The 15,041-nt window shown below is 37.9% G+C and overlaps 1 protein-coding gene across 1 annotated transcript in view; it reads left to right on the top strand.

Annotated features, from left to right (window-relative positions):
• The window catches only part of LOC127226598 (solute carrier organic anion transporter family member 6C1), a 55,150-nt gene that overhangs the window by 18,379 nt on the left and 21,730 nt on the right, over positions 1-15,041 (top strand). The window contains exons 7-8 of the mRNA XM_051190668.1: positions 6,128-6,272; positions 13,214-13,409. Of these exons, the coding sequence (XP_051046625.1) occupies positions 6,128-6,272; positions 13,214-13,409 (341 nt within the window). The remainder of the gene's footprint in view (positions 1-6,127; positions 6,273-13,213; positions 13,410-15,041) is intronic.

The following is a 15,041-nucleotide window of genomic DNA, read 5'->3' as shown; positions in this document are numbered from 1 at the left end:
CTTTGGGATGGGAACCTTTTGGCAGTCGTCTATTTCTGGTGTAAGTGATTTCTCCCTGAATGAATAAATGTCCATCAGCCTATCGTTACCCAGATTCTTGCCCCCTCCCCCAAATCTGGATTTTCACAGGATCTGGGGAGTTAGGCATCTGTAACTCACTGCTTCTCCCCCCATCCCAACTATCCGGCAGTCTCTTGCAGTTTCATCTGCACTGAAGTTTTTTTTTTTTTTGCTGGCTCATGAGTGCCAGCTGTTGTCACCAGTTGCCCCCTGCTGCCTCTGCAGTCGCTTCTGCTGACCCAAACCCAAACACGGGCAGGGTCCCTTGACTAAACCAGTGGGACACACCACAGCTTGGGATGTTTGTGTCTGCACTGCAACTCCTATATCTCCATGCAGTGGCCCCAAGACTGCAATCACCCCTGCTGCTGCCCATCCCCCACCCTGCCCTGCTTGTGTCATCTGATTTCCAGTCATCTGGTATCAGAGGCAAGACCTGTTGGCACTGCAGTCCTGGCAATTTATGCAAAGATCCTTTCATTCCTCCACTTAACAAATTTCACTGGCTTTAGTTTTGTTAAGAACTATTCTACAGGGACCAGGATCAGAAGGATCTCCTGCTGCTGGACACTATTTGGTGGTTCATCTGTGCACCACCTACTGGCCAGGTGTAATTATTACAAGTTGAGATCTGCAACTAAAAGCTTCAAAGTCCCAGGGCAGCAGGATTATATCTAGAGTAATTACAATATCTTACCCAATTTAAGTAGATATAATAACTGAGATCAATTGTTCCATACCAATGGCATATAACCTTATGGAGCTGGACCTTAGGAATCTTTTAGTTTCATATAAGGAGGGGATCTTAGAAGAGGACCATGACTTAACCAAAGTATACATTTTTCTAATAATGGTGATTAGTTTTGTAATCAATATAATATTCTTAAAGAAAGAGTTTGAGATTAGAGCAAAGAATAAGTAACTTGTACAAACCATAGGACACCAAGTAACAAGGATTCAGAATATTGAAGAAGAGGTACGGGTAATAGGACATGGAAGAGATTTAAAATTTCCTACACAATTCAGGGAAGACTTGCCTAAGGTCATTATGCCATCCCCAATGGCTTTCCCTGTATCTCTTACTGAAAAATCAGAAAAAAAATAAACCCAACACCCAAAAGATTTTGTTGCATGTCAGTGGGAACAAGTAAGTATGAAAGATTTAAAAGGAATGAAGAAAGCAGTATTCTCTTATGGCATGCACTCACCATATGTGAAGAAATTAGTAGAATCATGGGCAAGGAATAACAAGGTAACCCCTAAGGACTGAGATCAATTAATATCAGCTGTCCTAGAAAAATTGTCTCAATTAGAATGAGGGCTTTATGGAGGGAAGAAGCAAAAGCTCTTGAACTTCAGGGTTTAAAGAAAGGTTATCTTTGGTTGTGAGCCTAGCATTTAATGGCTGAGCCATCTCTGTAACCCTAAAGAAAGATTATAAAGATCCCCAATATAAAATTCTTGGTGAGGATCTTTATGCTGACCCAGAAACTCAAGCTGCATATGATGAACACATCTTGTCTCTATGTAGTACAGCAGATTTGAATGCGTGGGATAAGGTTCATGAACCAGGGGAGAGAATACAATCCTATACCAATCTGAGGAGTGTATTTTTACAAGGATTGTATAGAGCAATAAAATTATAGGTAGCAGACTCAGATTCTAGGTGAATACTTATAGACTCATTAGCTTATGAGAATGTAAATCCACAATGCAAACAAGTGCTTTGGCCCTTAAAAAGTTGGCCCTTAAAAATCAGATGAATGGGTCCTGTTTACAGCCAACATTGAGTATATCCACCATGACACTGAAGCTTGGGTAGGAGAAATGATATCTAAAGGTTTGAGAAGACAACAAGATAACAGATGTCTTAACTATGGTGGCACTGAAGCTTGGGTAGGAAAAGCAATCTTCAAAGGTTTGAAAAGACATCAAAATACCAGATGTTTTAATTGTGGTAGGATAGGACATTAAGAAGAAATTGTAGGCAAAGCACTCCTAGAAATAACACTCTAGGAATGAATCAAACAAAAGGCCTCAGCCTTCTGGATTATGTAGAAGATGTGGAGAAGGCTGATACCGGAACAATGAATGTAGATTGACCAGAGACAAGCAAGGAAACCCTTTACAATTGGGAAAGGGGGTGTGGATATTCTCAGTCACTGCAGAGGTCAGTCTTTCCCAGGAGGATTAAAAAAAATCTAGTGCCTATCATAAATAATCATACCGCTCTGGATGACAGATTATCTACGGAAGGTGAGTCAAACAAAAGTGGAGTAAACAAAAACCATATATTTTGACAAACTTCTATAAATATTCAAAGGCCTAAATTAAAAGTGAGAATGAATAACAGATTGGTAGAAGGGATCCTTGAAACTGGTGCTGATGTGACCATCATAACTAGTAAATTTTGGCTTCCAAGATGGCCCCTGCAAGAGGTAAATATTCAATTCTTAGGGTTCAGAACCCTATCTCAGGTAAAACAGAGCAGGAGATGGATTGAATGTATAGGACCGAAAGTGTAGAGAGGAAGGTTGAGACCATATGTGGTTGTATGGAGATAAATTTATGGAGTTGTGATCTATTACAGCAATGGAATACACAGATTAACATTCCTCCTCAGTTAGATGTGCACCTTAAATGAACTCATGATTGTAGAAAAAATATTACAAAGTACTATACAAGACAGACAGATACCAAATATCCACGCTGTACAAAAACAGAACACAAGTGCCAAACAAAGGAACCAAAAGCCCTACCCTTAAAATGGCTAACAGATGTACCTGTCTGGGTAGGGCAATAGCTTATGACCTTTGAGAAACTAGAGGCTTTAGAAAACCAGTTCAGAAAGAGCTAAATGCTAGAAATATCGAAGAATCCACTAGCCCTTGGAATTATCTTGTATTTGTTATAAAAAAAGAAATCTGGTAAATGGAGAATGATTACAGACCTAAGAGCCATCCATAAAGTAATCCAGCCCATGAGCTCTCTACAGCCTAGAATACCCTTGCCTTCTCCGACACCTAAAGAATGGGCTATTATAGTTATTGATTTCAAAGATTTCTTCTTCTCTATACCTTTACAAGGAAAAGATAAAGAAAAATTTGCCTTCATGGTACCTAATTACAATAATTCTCAGACAGTCAGGAAATATCAATGGAAGGTTTTGCCATAGGGAATGATAAATGGCCCCACCCTGTGCCAATATTTTGTGCAAAATCCTTTGGAGATAATTCATAAACAGTTTCCATAATTTACCATTATATAGAATATATATTGTTGGCTGATTTTAATGTGGAAATATTTGAAAGAATGTTTGAGGAAGTAAAGGAAGTTTTACCTCACTGGAGATTACAAACTGCACCAGAAAAAAATACAAAGAACAGATTCAATCAATTACTTGGGATATAAAATAAGTCTACAGAAAATTAGATCACAAAAAGTACAGATCAGGAGAGATTGTTACCAGACTCTTAATAATATTCAAAAATTACTGGGAGAGGTTTCTCAACTACAGACCATTATTGGAGTAGAATGGCATGATTTGAAAAACTTGATAATGGCCCTCAAAGGGGTTAAGGACTTGAATAGTCCACGGATACTATCAGCAGAAGCTGAAAAGGAATTAGAATGGGTAGAAAAGAGGATACTAGAAGCACACGTGGACCATGTGGATCCCAAACTAGTCTGTGCTCTGATTATATTACCATCTAGAGAATATCCTTCAGGGATTTTGATGCAGAGGGAAGATATCATATTAGGATGGATATTTATACCACATAAACAGAACAAAAAACTAAAAGCATACATAGAAAAGATCTCCGACTTGATTTTAAAAGGTAAATTAAGACTTTGTCAACTGACAGGAAGGGACCTAGCAGAAATTATACTACCTTTAACAAATGAGGAAATTTTCTTCTTAAGGAATGATAATGAATATTGGCAGAGAGCTTGCAGTAACTTTTTGGGAACAATTAGCAACAATTATCCCAAAAGTGAAAGAATCAAATACATAAAGAAGACAATTTGGATCCTTCCACACATTGTAAGATAAACACCAATCTCTGGAGTTCCTACATTCTACACTAACGCAAACAAATCAGGTAAGGCAGGATATAAATCAGGAAAAGTAAATAAAGTAGTTCAAAACCCTTATAATTCTGTACAAAAGGCAGAATTGTATGCCATTCTCATGGTACTTAGAGATTTTACAGAACCTCTCAATATAGTTGCTGAATCTCAATATGCATAAAGAATTGTCTTACATATTGAGACTGTGTACAGAAGTTACTTCATTGTTTATACAATTACAAGAATGTATCAGTAATAGGACTCACACATCAGATCCCATACAGGATTGCCAGGTCCTCTAGCACAAGGCAATGATACAATTGATTGGTAATTAATGGGAAATGTGCTGGTGGCCTCGGATTTCCATAAAAAAAAAATCACCATGTGAACAGCAAAGGATTTTTCCATCACTTGCCATCAAGCTAAGGAAATAGTAAGAAAATGTCCTACTTGTTCATTTTTTAACCAAACCCCTCTACCATCATGGAGTAACCCAAAAGCTATAAATAGGAATGAAATATAGCAAATGGATGTGTTTTGAGAGGGAATTGGAATCAATATGTAAAATAAGAAAAAAAATAATGAATTTAATACTTAGAACAAATAGGGCATTCTTAGAAAAACTATCAAATCTATAAGGATGTGTAATAGAATAGAACACAAACTGAACTTCTAAATTATATGATGAAACACACAAGTTTGTGTGTTTATGCATGTGTATGTATGTAGGTATTCACATATGTTCAGGTTCACATACAAATGAGTACACATATGTGTGGAGTTAAAAGACTTCAGGTGACATTTCTCAGGTACTATACATGTTTATTTTCTTTTTTGAGACACACTAGCTAGACTGCTACTTGCTGTGTAGCTTACCAGTAGGTGTCAGGGACCACACTTGCCATCACCATCTCTCTGCACTGATATGAATGTGTGGCACTATGCCTGACAGTTTTTACATGGGTTCTGGGGATTGAGGTTAGGTCCTTGAACAAAGCAAGCAGTTTGCCAACTGACACCTCTGCAGACCCCCCAAAATGCAGATTTATATTTGAAAATATAAAATCACAAAGGAAATACTATCTTTTGTATTTCTGTATGACAACATTTTGGAAGGTTAGGGTATCAGTTTTTCTAATTATATGTTCTATGCCACATATCTGTTGCTGCATGAAAAAAGGTAGTAGTGTGACAGAGAACTGTTTTACTTACTAGTGCAAAACTGTATGAAGCTTTATTCCTCTCAGCAGCACATGGGGTGACCAAAGTGCTCACGATTTGAAGGATGGAATTATCTCAAGGTTCCTTTGTGTTATCACTGGATAGTTTTCGGAACACTCATACGTGGCCTTGCTGGCAATTGTAAGACCTTCCCATGTTCAGTGAGTTAGTGATGTAATGGTACATGCCTGCAAGGGTCAAACCTGAGCAATTGCTCTGAGGAATCTGAGAGTATAAACTGGACTCTGAGATATTGAGGTGCCGTTATAAAAAGATACAACCGGAGGAAAATTTTGGAGCAACAAGTGAAATAAATTACTCATAATCCCCAATATCCAAAAATGTCTTCCAAGAACATACAATTCAGAGGAGATCAAAATAGTATGCATAGGGATTTTTATTGTAACCATGTTTGTGACACTGGGGAGTTGAAGGTGACATAGATATTTGATTCTATAGGAATCAATAGATAAAGTGGAATCACATGACACAAAGTTAGAAAGTTCTCATCCAGTGGGTCAGGTAAATACAAAATCATGAGTGTACCCAGTTAGACACCAAGAAGTACTTTCAACATGCTAGTGGATCCAGAGATAAAAGTTGTATTTGCTGTATAGAACAACCAAATTACAAATCTCTTATGGAATATGCCTATTATAGAATTATATAACTTTGTTTACGTAACTCTTTTTAATCTATAGGAATCCACTTCTGCAGATTTATCGTTGGAATGGGAAGACATGAAATCATTGTGATGTGATTTGTTCTGTTTCAGTGTCTGTTGAGGAACCCGCTGCTGATATGTTACTCACTGTGCAAAACCACAGAGAACCTGACTTTTAGGGGATCTACATCATTTGTGCCCGTTTATTTAGAAAATCAGTTTTTGTTAACACCCTCACTTGCCAATATGCTCACAGGTAGATTCTTTTTCCTTCTTACTGCGCAGATTTCTATACTTCCACACTGTGTATATTTAAGTGTGATATGTATATTTAAGAAATATGTAATGTAAGCAGAATACACAGGTAAAGTGTACTTAGATGCCACTTACTAAAACTATAAACACATGAACATGCTGCACCACAGCAATATTTTTAACACATAAACTTCACTTTTCTGTTTCTATTGATCACTATCTTCCTGCCTGCAGTCTACAGGCCTATTTCCTTTCCCCTTCTTCATAGGAAGCCAGGCTTCTCAAGCCACAATGTGTCCTGTCTTTTTCTGCTTCTATATCTTTCTTCTTGTGGGTCATGTTCTATAAACTATTCACATCATGTCCTATGGAATCTTCTATTTCTTTCACCAGAAACTACATTTTTCAGATTCACATTGTTTTAAACTTTATGCATTGCAATTATGCTGTGGTTGGCACTCTTCATTCTTTAAATGCCACTGTTCATGTACATGCACTTGTTACTATACTAACAGATATTACATTAGATTTCATCTTAATACCTCTAAACAATGTCACAATGCAGGCAGGAGCCCTTTCATATCCCTTAATTCATACTTGTAAATTTTTTTTCTGTTTTGACAGCAAAAAGGAATTGCTATTATTAACAATTTTTTGTTTAATTTATTTAATTTAGAAATAGTCTTAATTTACATATCAATCCCAGTTCCCTCCCCCTCCCATCCTCCCACACCTCCCCCATCCCAACTCCCTTCTACTCCCCAGGAAGGTTAAGGGTTTCCATGGGGAAGCATCAGTGTCTGTCCTTAAAAGCGTACTGAGAATTTGGCTCTTTAAAAGACTTCTAAATAGTAACTCTAAAAGAAAATATTAAAAGGTTCTAGAAATAATTGAAAAGTGAAAAAAAATGTTCATTTTAGCCTATAAAAAGCCAAGTTGGCTTCCAGCGCAGTCAGAGCTACACAGAGAAACCCTGTCTCAAATAAACAAATAAACAAATAAGCAACCAAATAAAAAACAAAACAAAAGAAACTAACAAAATGCCAAGCAGGCATTTAGTGTAACCTGTGAAACCATAGTAAAAAGAGTACATACATTAATGCTTAACTATACAGAAGGCCAGAAAAGGGTAAGAAGGAATGAACAGAAAGTATATGGGGGAAAACAAAAACAAATATTCACAAGTTCAGAAGCTTTGATATAAGCAGATTATTAAGTAGATTTTCCTTTTCCAGCATCAGGTTTCCGCATATGTTTACATATTGGTCTTTTCAAGTATCCTGATGCATCCACCCAGGTATAATAGATATATTAGCAATTGAGTAGTCTACCGTGGCTTATAAAGATGAACTTTAATGCAATTTTGGTTTCTCTAGCAATTTTTTCAGACTCAACTAACACAACCTCTGCAGAGTTCTCAGTCTTCTATGCCAAAACTCTGATTTTGTCAAGCATCCTGTAGTAAACTATACTGCATTTTGAGAAGCTGCCCACTGTAGAAAGTCACTGGCCTCTAGTTGTGTGAGAAAGTCTCCTAGAAGATTCTTCCTCCATTCCTCAGAGTCTTTTGTCTCATAAAACTACCTGTCACAGAGAGCTGTAGCTCAAGGAAGTGATGTGCCTGGTGATGCCTCAAGGTAGACTCTTAAGAGAAAACTGCTGATAACTTAAGATATGTTCATTAGAGATATGTTATCTAGCACTCCAAGCAGCTAGCTAACAGTTTCTCCATGGCTTGGACTCAGTGTTCTTGTCCATTTCCTATCATCATTCTAGGATGGTCTCACTTGGGCTTGTGTAGGTTTTGTGGATACTATTGCAACTGCTGTGCTTTCAGACGCGCATCGCCTCGGTGTATTCATAAGACCACTGTGTGACTTTTTACACTCTTTCCGTGTTCTCTTCCCCAGTGACCCCCAAACCTTGTGAAGAGGGGCTGCGGCGTATATCTTCCATTCCATGCTGAGTGTTCTTTAGTCTCTCTGTGTCTTGGCCATTGTGGGCCTCTGTGCTAATCACCATCTACAGTAGATAGAATCTTCTCCGGTGTTTGTTGAGAGATGCATTAATCAATGGAATAATAATACATCATTAGAAGTTGATTTAATACTATATCCAACTAGCAGAATAATAGCAGCAGGTTCTTTCGTAGGGATTATGGCCTGCTTAAACACAGGGTTTTTGCTCAGTACTAGTGTAAAGCATGAGTTTTGTCTTGGTGAATGGACTTCCGTGCATTCAGAAAGTGGCTCTTTTCCTCCCTAGCATTCATCCTACTCTTATAGCAGTGGGCACATCTTTCCACACAGCCATTATTCTAGGTCTCGGGGATAACAGCTGGGTGTGACTGATAACTACTGTGCTCCTCGAGTAGCACTTCTAGAGACTTGTACATAATGAAAGCTAGCCAGCAGGGTTGAATTGTCCATGTCAGTACCAGTTTGACTGGTCCGTGTTTTATAATTCAAATGTTTGATGTCTTCAACAACATGGATTTATTTTCAAGATCAGTGAGTAACCAAGAAAATTGGCAGTCATCAGTGATGCTTGGGAGATTTGTGAGGCTTCATTGTCCAACAATTCTAAAAGAAGTACCCCCCTTTTTTTTTCTAGAGTTACAGTTCCCAAAAGTGGTGGGAAAAGAGACTAGGCAATATCTATACTTGTAGTGAGCTGTAACATAGAAGATGAAAACAAAATAAAACGCCAAATCAAACCCTAAGATAGAGAACTCAACCTTTTAAAAATTAGGTCACTAGTCATTTTTGTCCTTTGCTTCAGAAGGGGACACTATTACATCAGATAAGACATTTTTCCCTCTTAGTTCTGGAATGAGGATCATCTTTGTCATCTAAAATCATAAGGTAACTTGTCTCTTCTCTGAAGGCAGAGATACAATCTCTATCATATATGGCACTTTGAATTATAAAGACCTATGCTTGCAAATGAATTAGAAAAAAGGGCAGCACGCTTCAGCTTTAAGTGTGTAAATATGAACAAGGCTGATAGGGGAAATTATCTAAAAAATATGTCTGCACTTATATAATATAGGAAGAGACAAACATTGCTATAACCAGAAGAAATTGCAATATAAATTACTTAACTGAAGCTTTACTTAAATATTGAGACACAACACACAATTGTTGAAAAGAAAATGTCTCTGTCTTTTTTTTTTTTTTTTTTTTTGCTCTCATCTATTCCTCCCCCTGACTCAATATCCTGGTCCCACATGCTCTCCTCTCCTCCCCTTCTCTTTCTCCTAGCTCCCTCTCCACTCACAGCCACCCCCAACTCCCAATATGCTCAGGAGATCTTGTTTCTTTCCCCTTCTGTGAGAGATCTTGTATGAATCTCTTAGGTTCCTCCTTGTATCCTAGTTTCTCTGGTGGTGTGAATTATAGGCTGGTGATCATTTGCTCTATGTTTACAATCCATATATGAGTGAGTAATTACCATATTCCTCTTTTTGTGACTGGGTTACCTCACTCAGGATGGTTTCTTCAAGTTCTATCCATTTCCTGTGAATATCAAGATTCCATTTTTCCCCCCGCTGAGTAGTATTCCATTGTGTAAATATACCACATCTTCTTTATCCATTCTTTAGTTGAGGGGCATCTAGGTTGTTTCCAGGTTCTTGCTAATTACAAATAGTGCTGCTATGAACATTGTTGAACAGATGTCTTTGTTGCATGGATGTGGATCATTTGGGTATATGCCTAAGAGTGGTAGATTATTCCCATTTTCCTGGGGAACCGCCATACTGATCTCCAAAATGGCTGTACAAGTTTGCACTCCCACCAGCAGTGGAGGTGTGTTCCCCTTTCTCCATATCCTCACATACTCTCCAGCATAAGTTGTCATTGGTATTTCTAATTTTAGCAATCTGATAGCAGTAAGAGAAGAGAGAGAGAGAGACCATAAAAAAAGGAGCCATTATAGGTTTGAAGAGAAAACTGACTCTAGAGAAATGTCCAGAGACCTACAAGACTGATCCCAACTAACAATCTAAGCAACAGTGGAAAGGCTACCTTAAATGCCCTTCCCTGATAATGAGATCAATGACTAACTTATCCACCATCATGGAGCCTTCATCTAGTAGCTGATGGAAACAGAAGCAGACACCCACAGCTAAACACTGAGCTGAACTGGAATCCAAATGCAGAGAGGGAGGACAAGAACAGGCTACAGAAACCCACAGAGATAGTGGACCTGAACAAGGAGGAGCTAATGGACCCCCAGACTGAGAGCTGGGAAACCAGCATGGGACTGAATCAGACTCACTGAACATGGGTCTCAGTTAAAAGGCCTGGGCAGTTTAAGGGACCTCTGACAGAGGAACTAGGATGGATCCATGATGTATGAAAAGCCTTTGGGAGCACCCTCCCCATGGAGGGATACTCCCCTAACCTAGAGGCAGGAGGGAGTGCCTAGTCCCTACTTCAAATGACTTGACCGATTTTGTTGATCCCTCCTGAAAGGCATCATCCTCTCTGTGGAGTATGGTGGGGAATGGGATGAGAGGGTGGTCGGGGAGCATAGGAGGGTGGGAAAATGTAAGGAGGGAGGGATGGAGGAAGGGAGAGAGGAAGGGAGGGATGGAGGGAGGGATGGATGGAGGGGGAACCAGGATCTATATGTAAAATATGAAACACACACACACACACACACACACACACACACACACACACACACACACACACAAAGATTCCATCAAAAGAAAAAGAAAAAAGAAGATATTCTAACTCAATGTTTTCCTCTTTTATTTTTTGAGGGGCCTACCACCCAGCTCCCAAATTATTCACTCGTGGAGGCTCATTCTTATTTGTGAATATCTGACCTTATCTTAGCTTGTTTCTTGCCAGCTTTCCTTAACTTATACTATCCCATCTCCCTTTTGCCTCTGGGCTTTTCATGTTCTCTTACGTCTGTAAATCTTACTTCCGGGTTGCTTTGTAGCTGTGTGACTGGCCCCTTGCATCCTCCTATCTCCCCAGATTTCTCCTTCTATTTATGCTCTCTACCTGCCAGCCCTGCTTATCCTTTCTCCTCCCTTGCTATTCGCCATTCAGCTTTTTATTAGATCAATGAGGTGTTTTAACCAGGCACAGTAACACACAGGGTTAAACAAATGCGACATAAAAGAATGCTGTATTCAACAGCATAAACAAATGTAATACATCTTAAATTAGTATTCTACAACATGTTTTCTTTCATTTTTTTGCATTTTTATGGAACATTTCACTTGTATGTATTCATTATGGTATGATTTAATCTTATGCATGTGCTGTTATTGGTATTTTTCTCTGTTCTCTTTTGAATTTTAGGGTCCCCCCTGACAATTTTCTTTTTCTTTTCTTTAACATGTTTTTCCTACTTTACATATCAATCCCAGTTCCCTCTCCCTCCCACCCTCCCATGCCAAAAACAAACTCCCCCATCTCATCCTCCATCCACTCCCCAGGGACTGTGTGGCCTTCCATGAGGGATCATCAAGGTCTGTCAAGTCATTATGGCCATCTCCCATGTCTCTGGACTAAGGGAGTATCCTTCCATGGGGAATGAAATTCTGAAGTCTGTTCCTGCTCTAGAGATACATTCTGGTTCCCTTGTCAGAGGGACTATAGACTTCTCAGGCCTCCTAACTGAGACCCATGTTCAGGGGTCTGGGTCAGTCTTATGCTGGTTTCACAGCTATCAGACTAGAATCCATGAGCTCCCCTTGTTCAGGTCGGCTGTTTCTGTGGGTTTCTCCAGCCTGGTCTTGACCCCTTTGCTCATCACTTCTCTGACTCTGCATCTGGATTCCAGGAGTTCAGCTAGTGTTTAGCTTCTGTTTCCATCAGCTACTAGATGAAGGCTCAAGGATGGCATATAAGGTAGTCATCAATCTCATTATTGGGAAAGGACATTTAAGGTAGCCTCTCACTATTACTTAGATTGTTACTTGGGGTTATCTTTGTAGATCTCTAGACATTTCCCCAGTGGCAGATTTCTCTTTAAACCTATTATGGCTCCCTCTATTATGGTATCTCTTTTGTTGTTCCTTTCTATTTTTCCCCTACCCAATCTTCCTGCTCCCTCATGCCCACCTCTCCCCTTCTGTTCCTCCTAGTTCCCTCTCCCTGCTCCCAATTTGCTCAGGAGATCTTGCCCCTTTCCCCTTCTGTGAGGGACCATGTATGTCTCTCTTAGGGTCCTGCTTGTTTTCTAGCTTCTCTGGTTGTAGGCTGGTGACTCCTTGCTCTATGTTTAAAATCCATATTTGAGTGAGTACATACTGTTTATATACATACAATGTTTATATTCTTGTGACTGGGTTACTTCACTCAGGATCATTTCTTCTAGTTCCATATTTCTTCTATATCCTCTGGTATACACTGGATTGTAGTTGTGTGTGAGGTTACTTTTTTGTTCTGAGTCCTCTTACTTTTCTTCCAGCTCATGTTCTTCTTGTGATTTCCTCTTTCTACGTATTTACACTAAAGTAGAAAAGTGATAGCTTATACTTATATAGTTTGAGCTATACTTATATAGCTTATATACTTATATAGCTCAAACTATATAGCTTATAGTTTGAGAAAGCCTGTTATTTCACTTGTCTTTCAATAAGCCATACTTCAATCAGCTAAGTAATAATATCTCTCAATAAAACAGATCTTAACTTCTATGTGGTATGAACTACATTCCTGATTACACTACATGTCCAGTGTGCAGTAACAACGTATCACCAATCTCCCCTAATTCAGTAGACCTATTAGTGCTCCATCCCGATGCATAGTACCCTAAATATTATGAAGTTCAGACGTATTCAGATTCCACATTTTTCATATTTTTGCTTTGTTTCAAAACCTGTATTTGATTAGAGGAAGTGTCACCTATGTGTAGTTATTCTGTATTCTCAACAGATAACTTTATAACAATATTTTCTTTTCCTTTTCTCAGGCTTGATTATACTTCCAGGATTTGCCATTGGCCATTTTGTGGGAGGTTTAATTATTGACAGATTGGAAATGAACTGTAAAAACAAACTAAGATTTACAGTGGTGACATCTACTGTAGCACTTGTGCTTTTTGTGTTAATCCTTTTTGTAGAGTGTGAAACTGTGAAATTTGCTGGAATCAATGAAGATTATGATGGGTAAATATGTATGCGTACTAGACTTTTCAATCATAATCAGGGAGATATTTTTGGTAATCATATATATTTATGTAAGTCTGAGATTTTTTTTTTAAAAATGTAAGTGAAATATAAAGCACAGTTTTACTCTTCATATTAATGGTATGTATACATAGAGGCTTGTCATGTATTCAAAAATGATTTAGGATCAAATCTAAAACTTGGTGCTAGTTATGTAGCAGGTACGAGATGTTATTAGCATATATGTGTTGTGATTTGACTGTGTGTTCTTGAACTGATCTGTCTGCATTCTTGGAGGCATCAGGGATGAGTTTAAACTACATATAAGCATGCGTACGGACATTTTAATTTAAATATGCAAAGGCTCAAAGGGCTTGGCCTGGATTAATATCAAATATTGTATAGCATAAACACAAATGAAAGTCAAAGAATTAAGCAAGTGAAATGATAAAAGATAGCAGTAGTTCTTTCAACTGCAATGGGCCTACAGCAAACTGATACTGCTACTGCAGCTATCCATTAACTTCACTTCTCTTACAAATTTATCCTAAGGACTTAGAGGAAGGTATTGAATTCATAGATATAGTGACAGAATATATCTGTACCTGAAAAAATGATAATTTCAAACTTAAAAAAATTAAAATCATATTCTGCACAAAAACTTTTAATCTTGTGGAAGAATTGTACTGTGCAGGAGAGAAATATCTGTAAAATAAAAAAAATCAAGTCTGAGATTGAAGTGTTAATGACAGGTCAACTGAAAAATTTCTGAACACAAAAATATTAACTGCTTCCTCACTCCAGCAAACATAAAAATGGAAAAAATTTTCATCTTTAATATTTTTTTGGGGGGGAATAAACAAATAAAATTCCCAAATAAATTGCTCAAATATCCAAATTTATTACAAATAAAATAAGTGTTACTTACTCAATGCCTAGGCAATAGTGCTGTTGACCTGCATATGCATAAATACTAAATGTTAGGAACATAGCACTTCTTTACAAATGTATTTGAAATTTATTTATAATTCATAGGATAACTTTTCAAAATAAATGGGATCTCCTGAAACTGAGAAGCTTCTGTAAGGCAAAGGACACAGTTGACAAGATATAATAGCAACCCACAGAACGGGAAAGTATCTTTACCAACCCCACATCGAACAGAGGCATGATTTCCAAAATATACAAAGATCTCAAGAAGCTAGTCACCAAAACACCAAATAAAATTGAATTAAAGTAGAATTATGTTATTTTTCCCCTAGTAAAGATTTCCACATACCTCAAAGAGTCTACACACATACACAGAACAACAAACAAAAGGTCATGAGTGTAGAATATACTCCCTTAAGAACCACAACAATGAAACCAAGTCATAGGATTCAGCTGGTAGAGATAAAATTTTGTTTGAAGCCTAAACAAGTATGGTGGTGTTGTCTTTCCTTAAAATCTTTATGAGATTCAAAATAGTTAGCTCAGTGATACATTATGAATACTTACAAATTTAATGTATGTAAAGCAGACATTCAGACCTAAGAACAATGTTACAAGTTTTAAAAATATATTCCTGGGAAATTTCCTTTTCAACTGGAAACAGAATTTAAGGCACCACTTTCAATTTCACATAATCCTCCA

This window comes from Phodopus roborovskii, unplaced genomic scaffold (genome assembly GCF_943737965.1).
Source record: "Phodopus roborovskii unplaced genomic scaffold, PHOROB, whole genome shotgun sequence".
Taxonomy (NCBI): Eukaryota; Metazoa; Chordata; class Mammalia; order Rodentia; family Cricetidae; genus Phodopus; species Phodopus roborovskii.
This window is presented reverse-complemented; position numbering and strand designations above follow the sequence as displayed.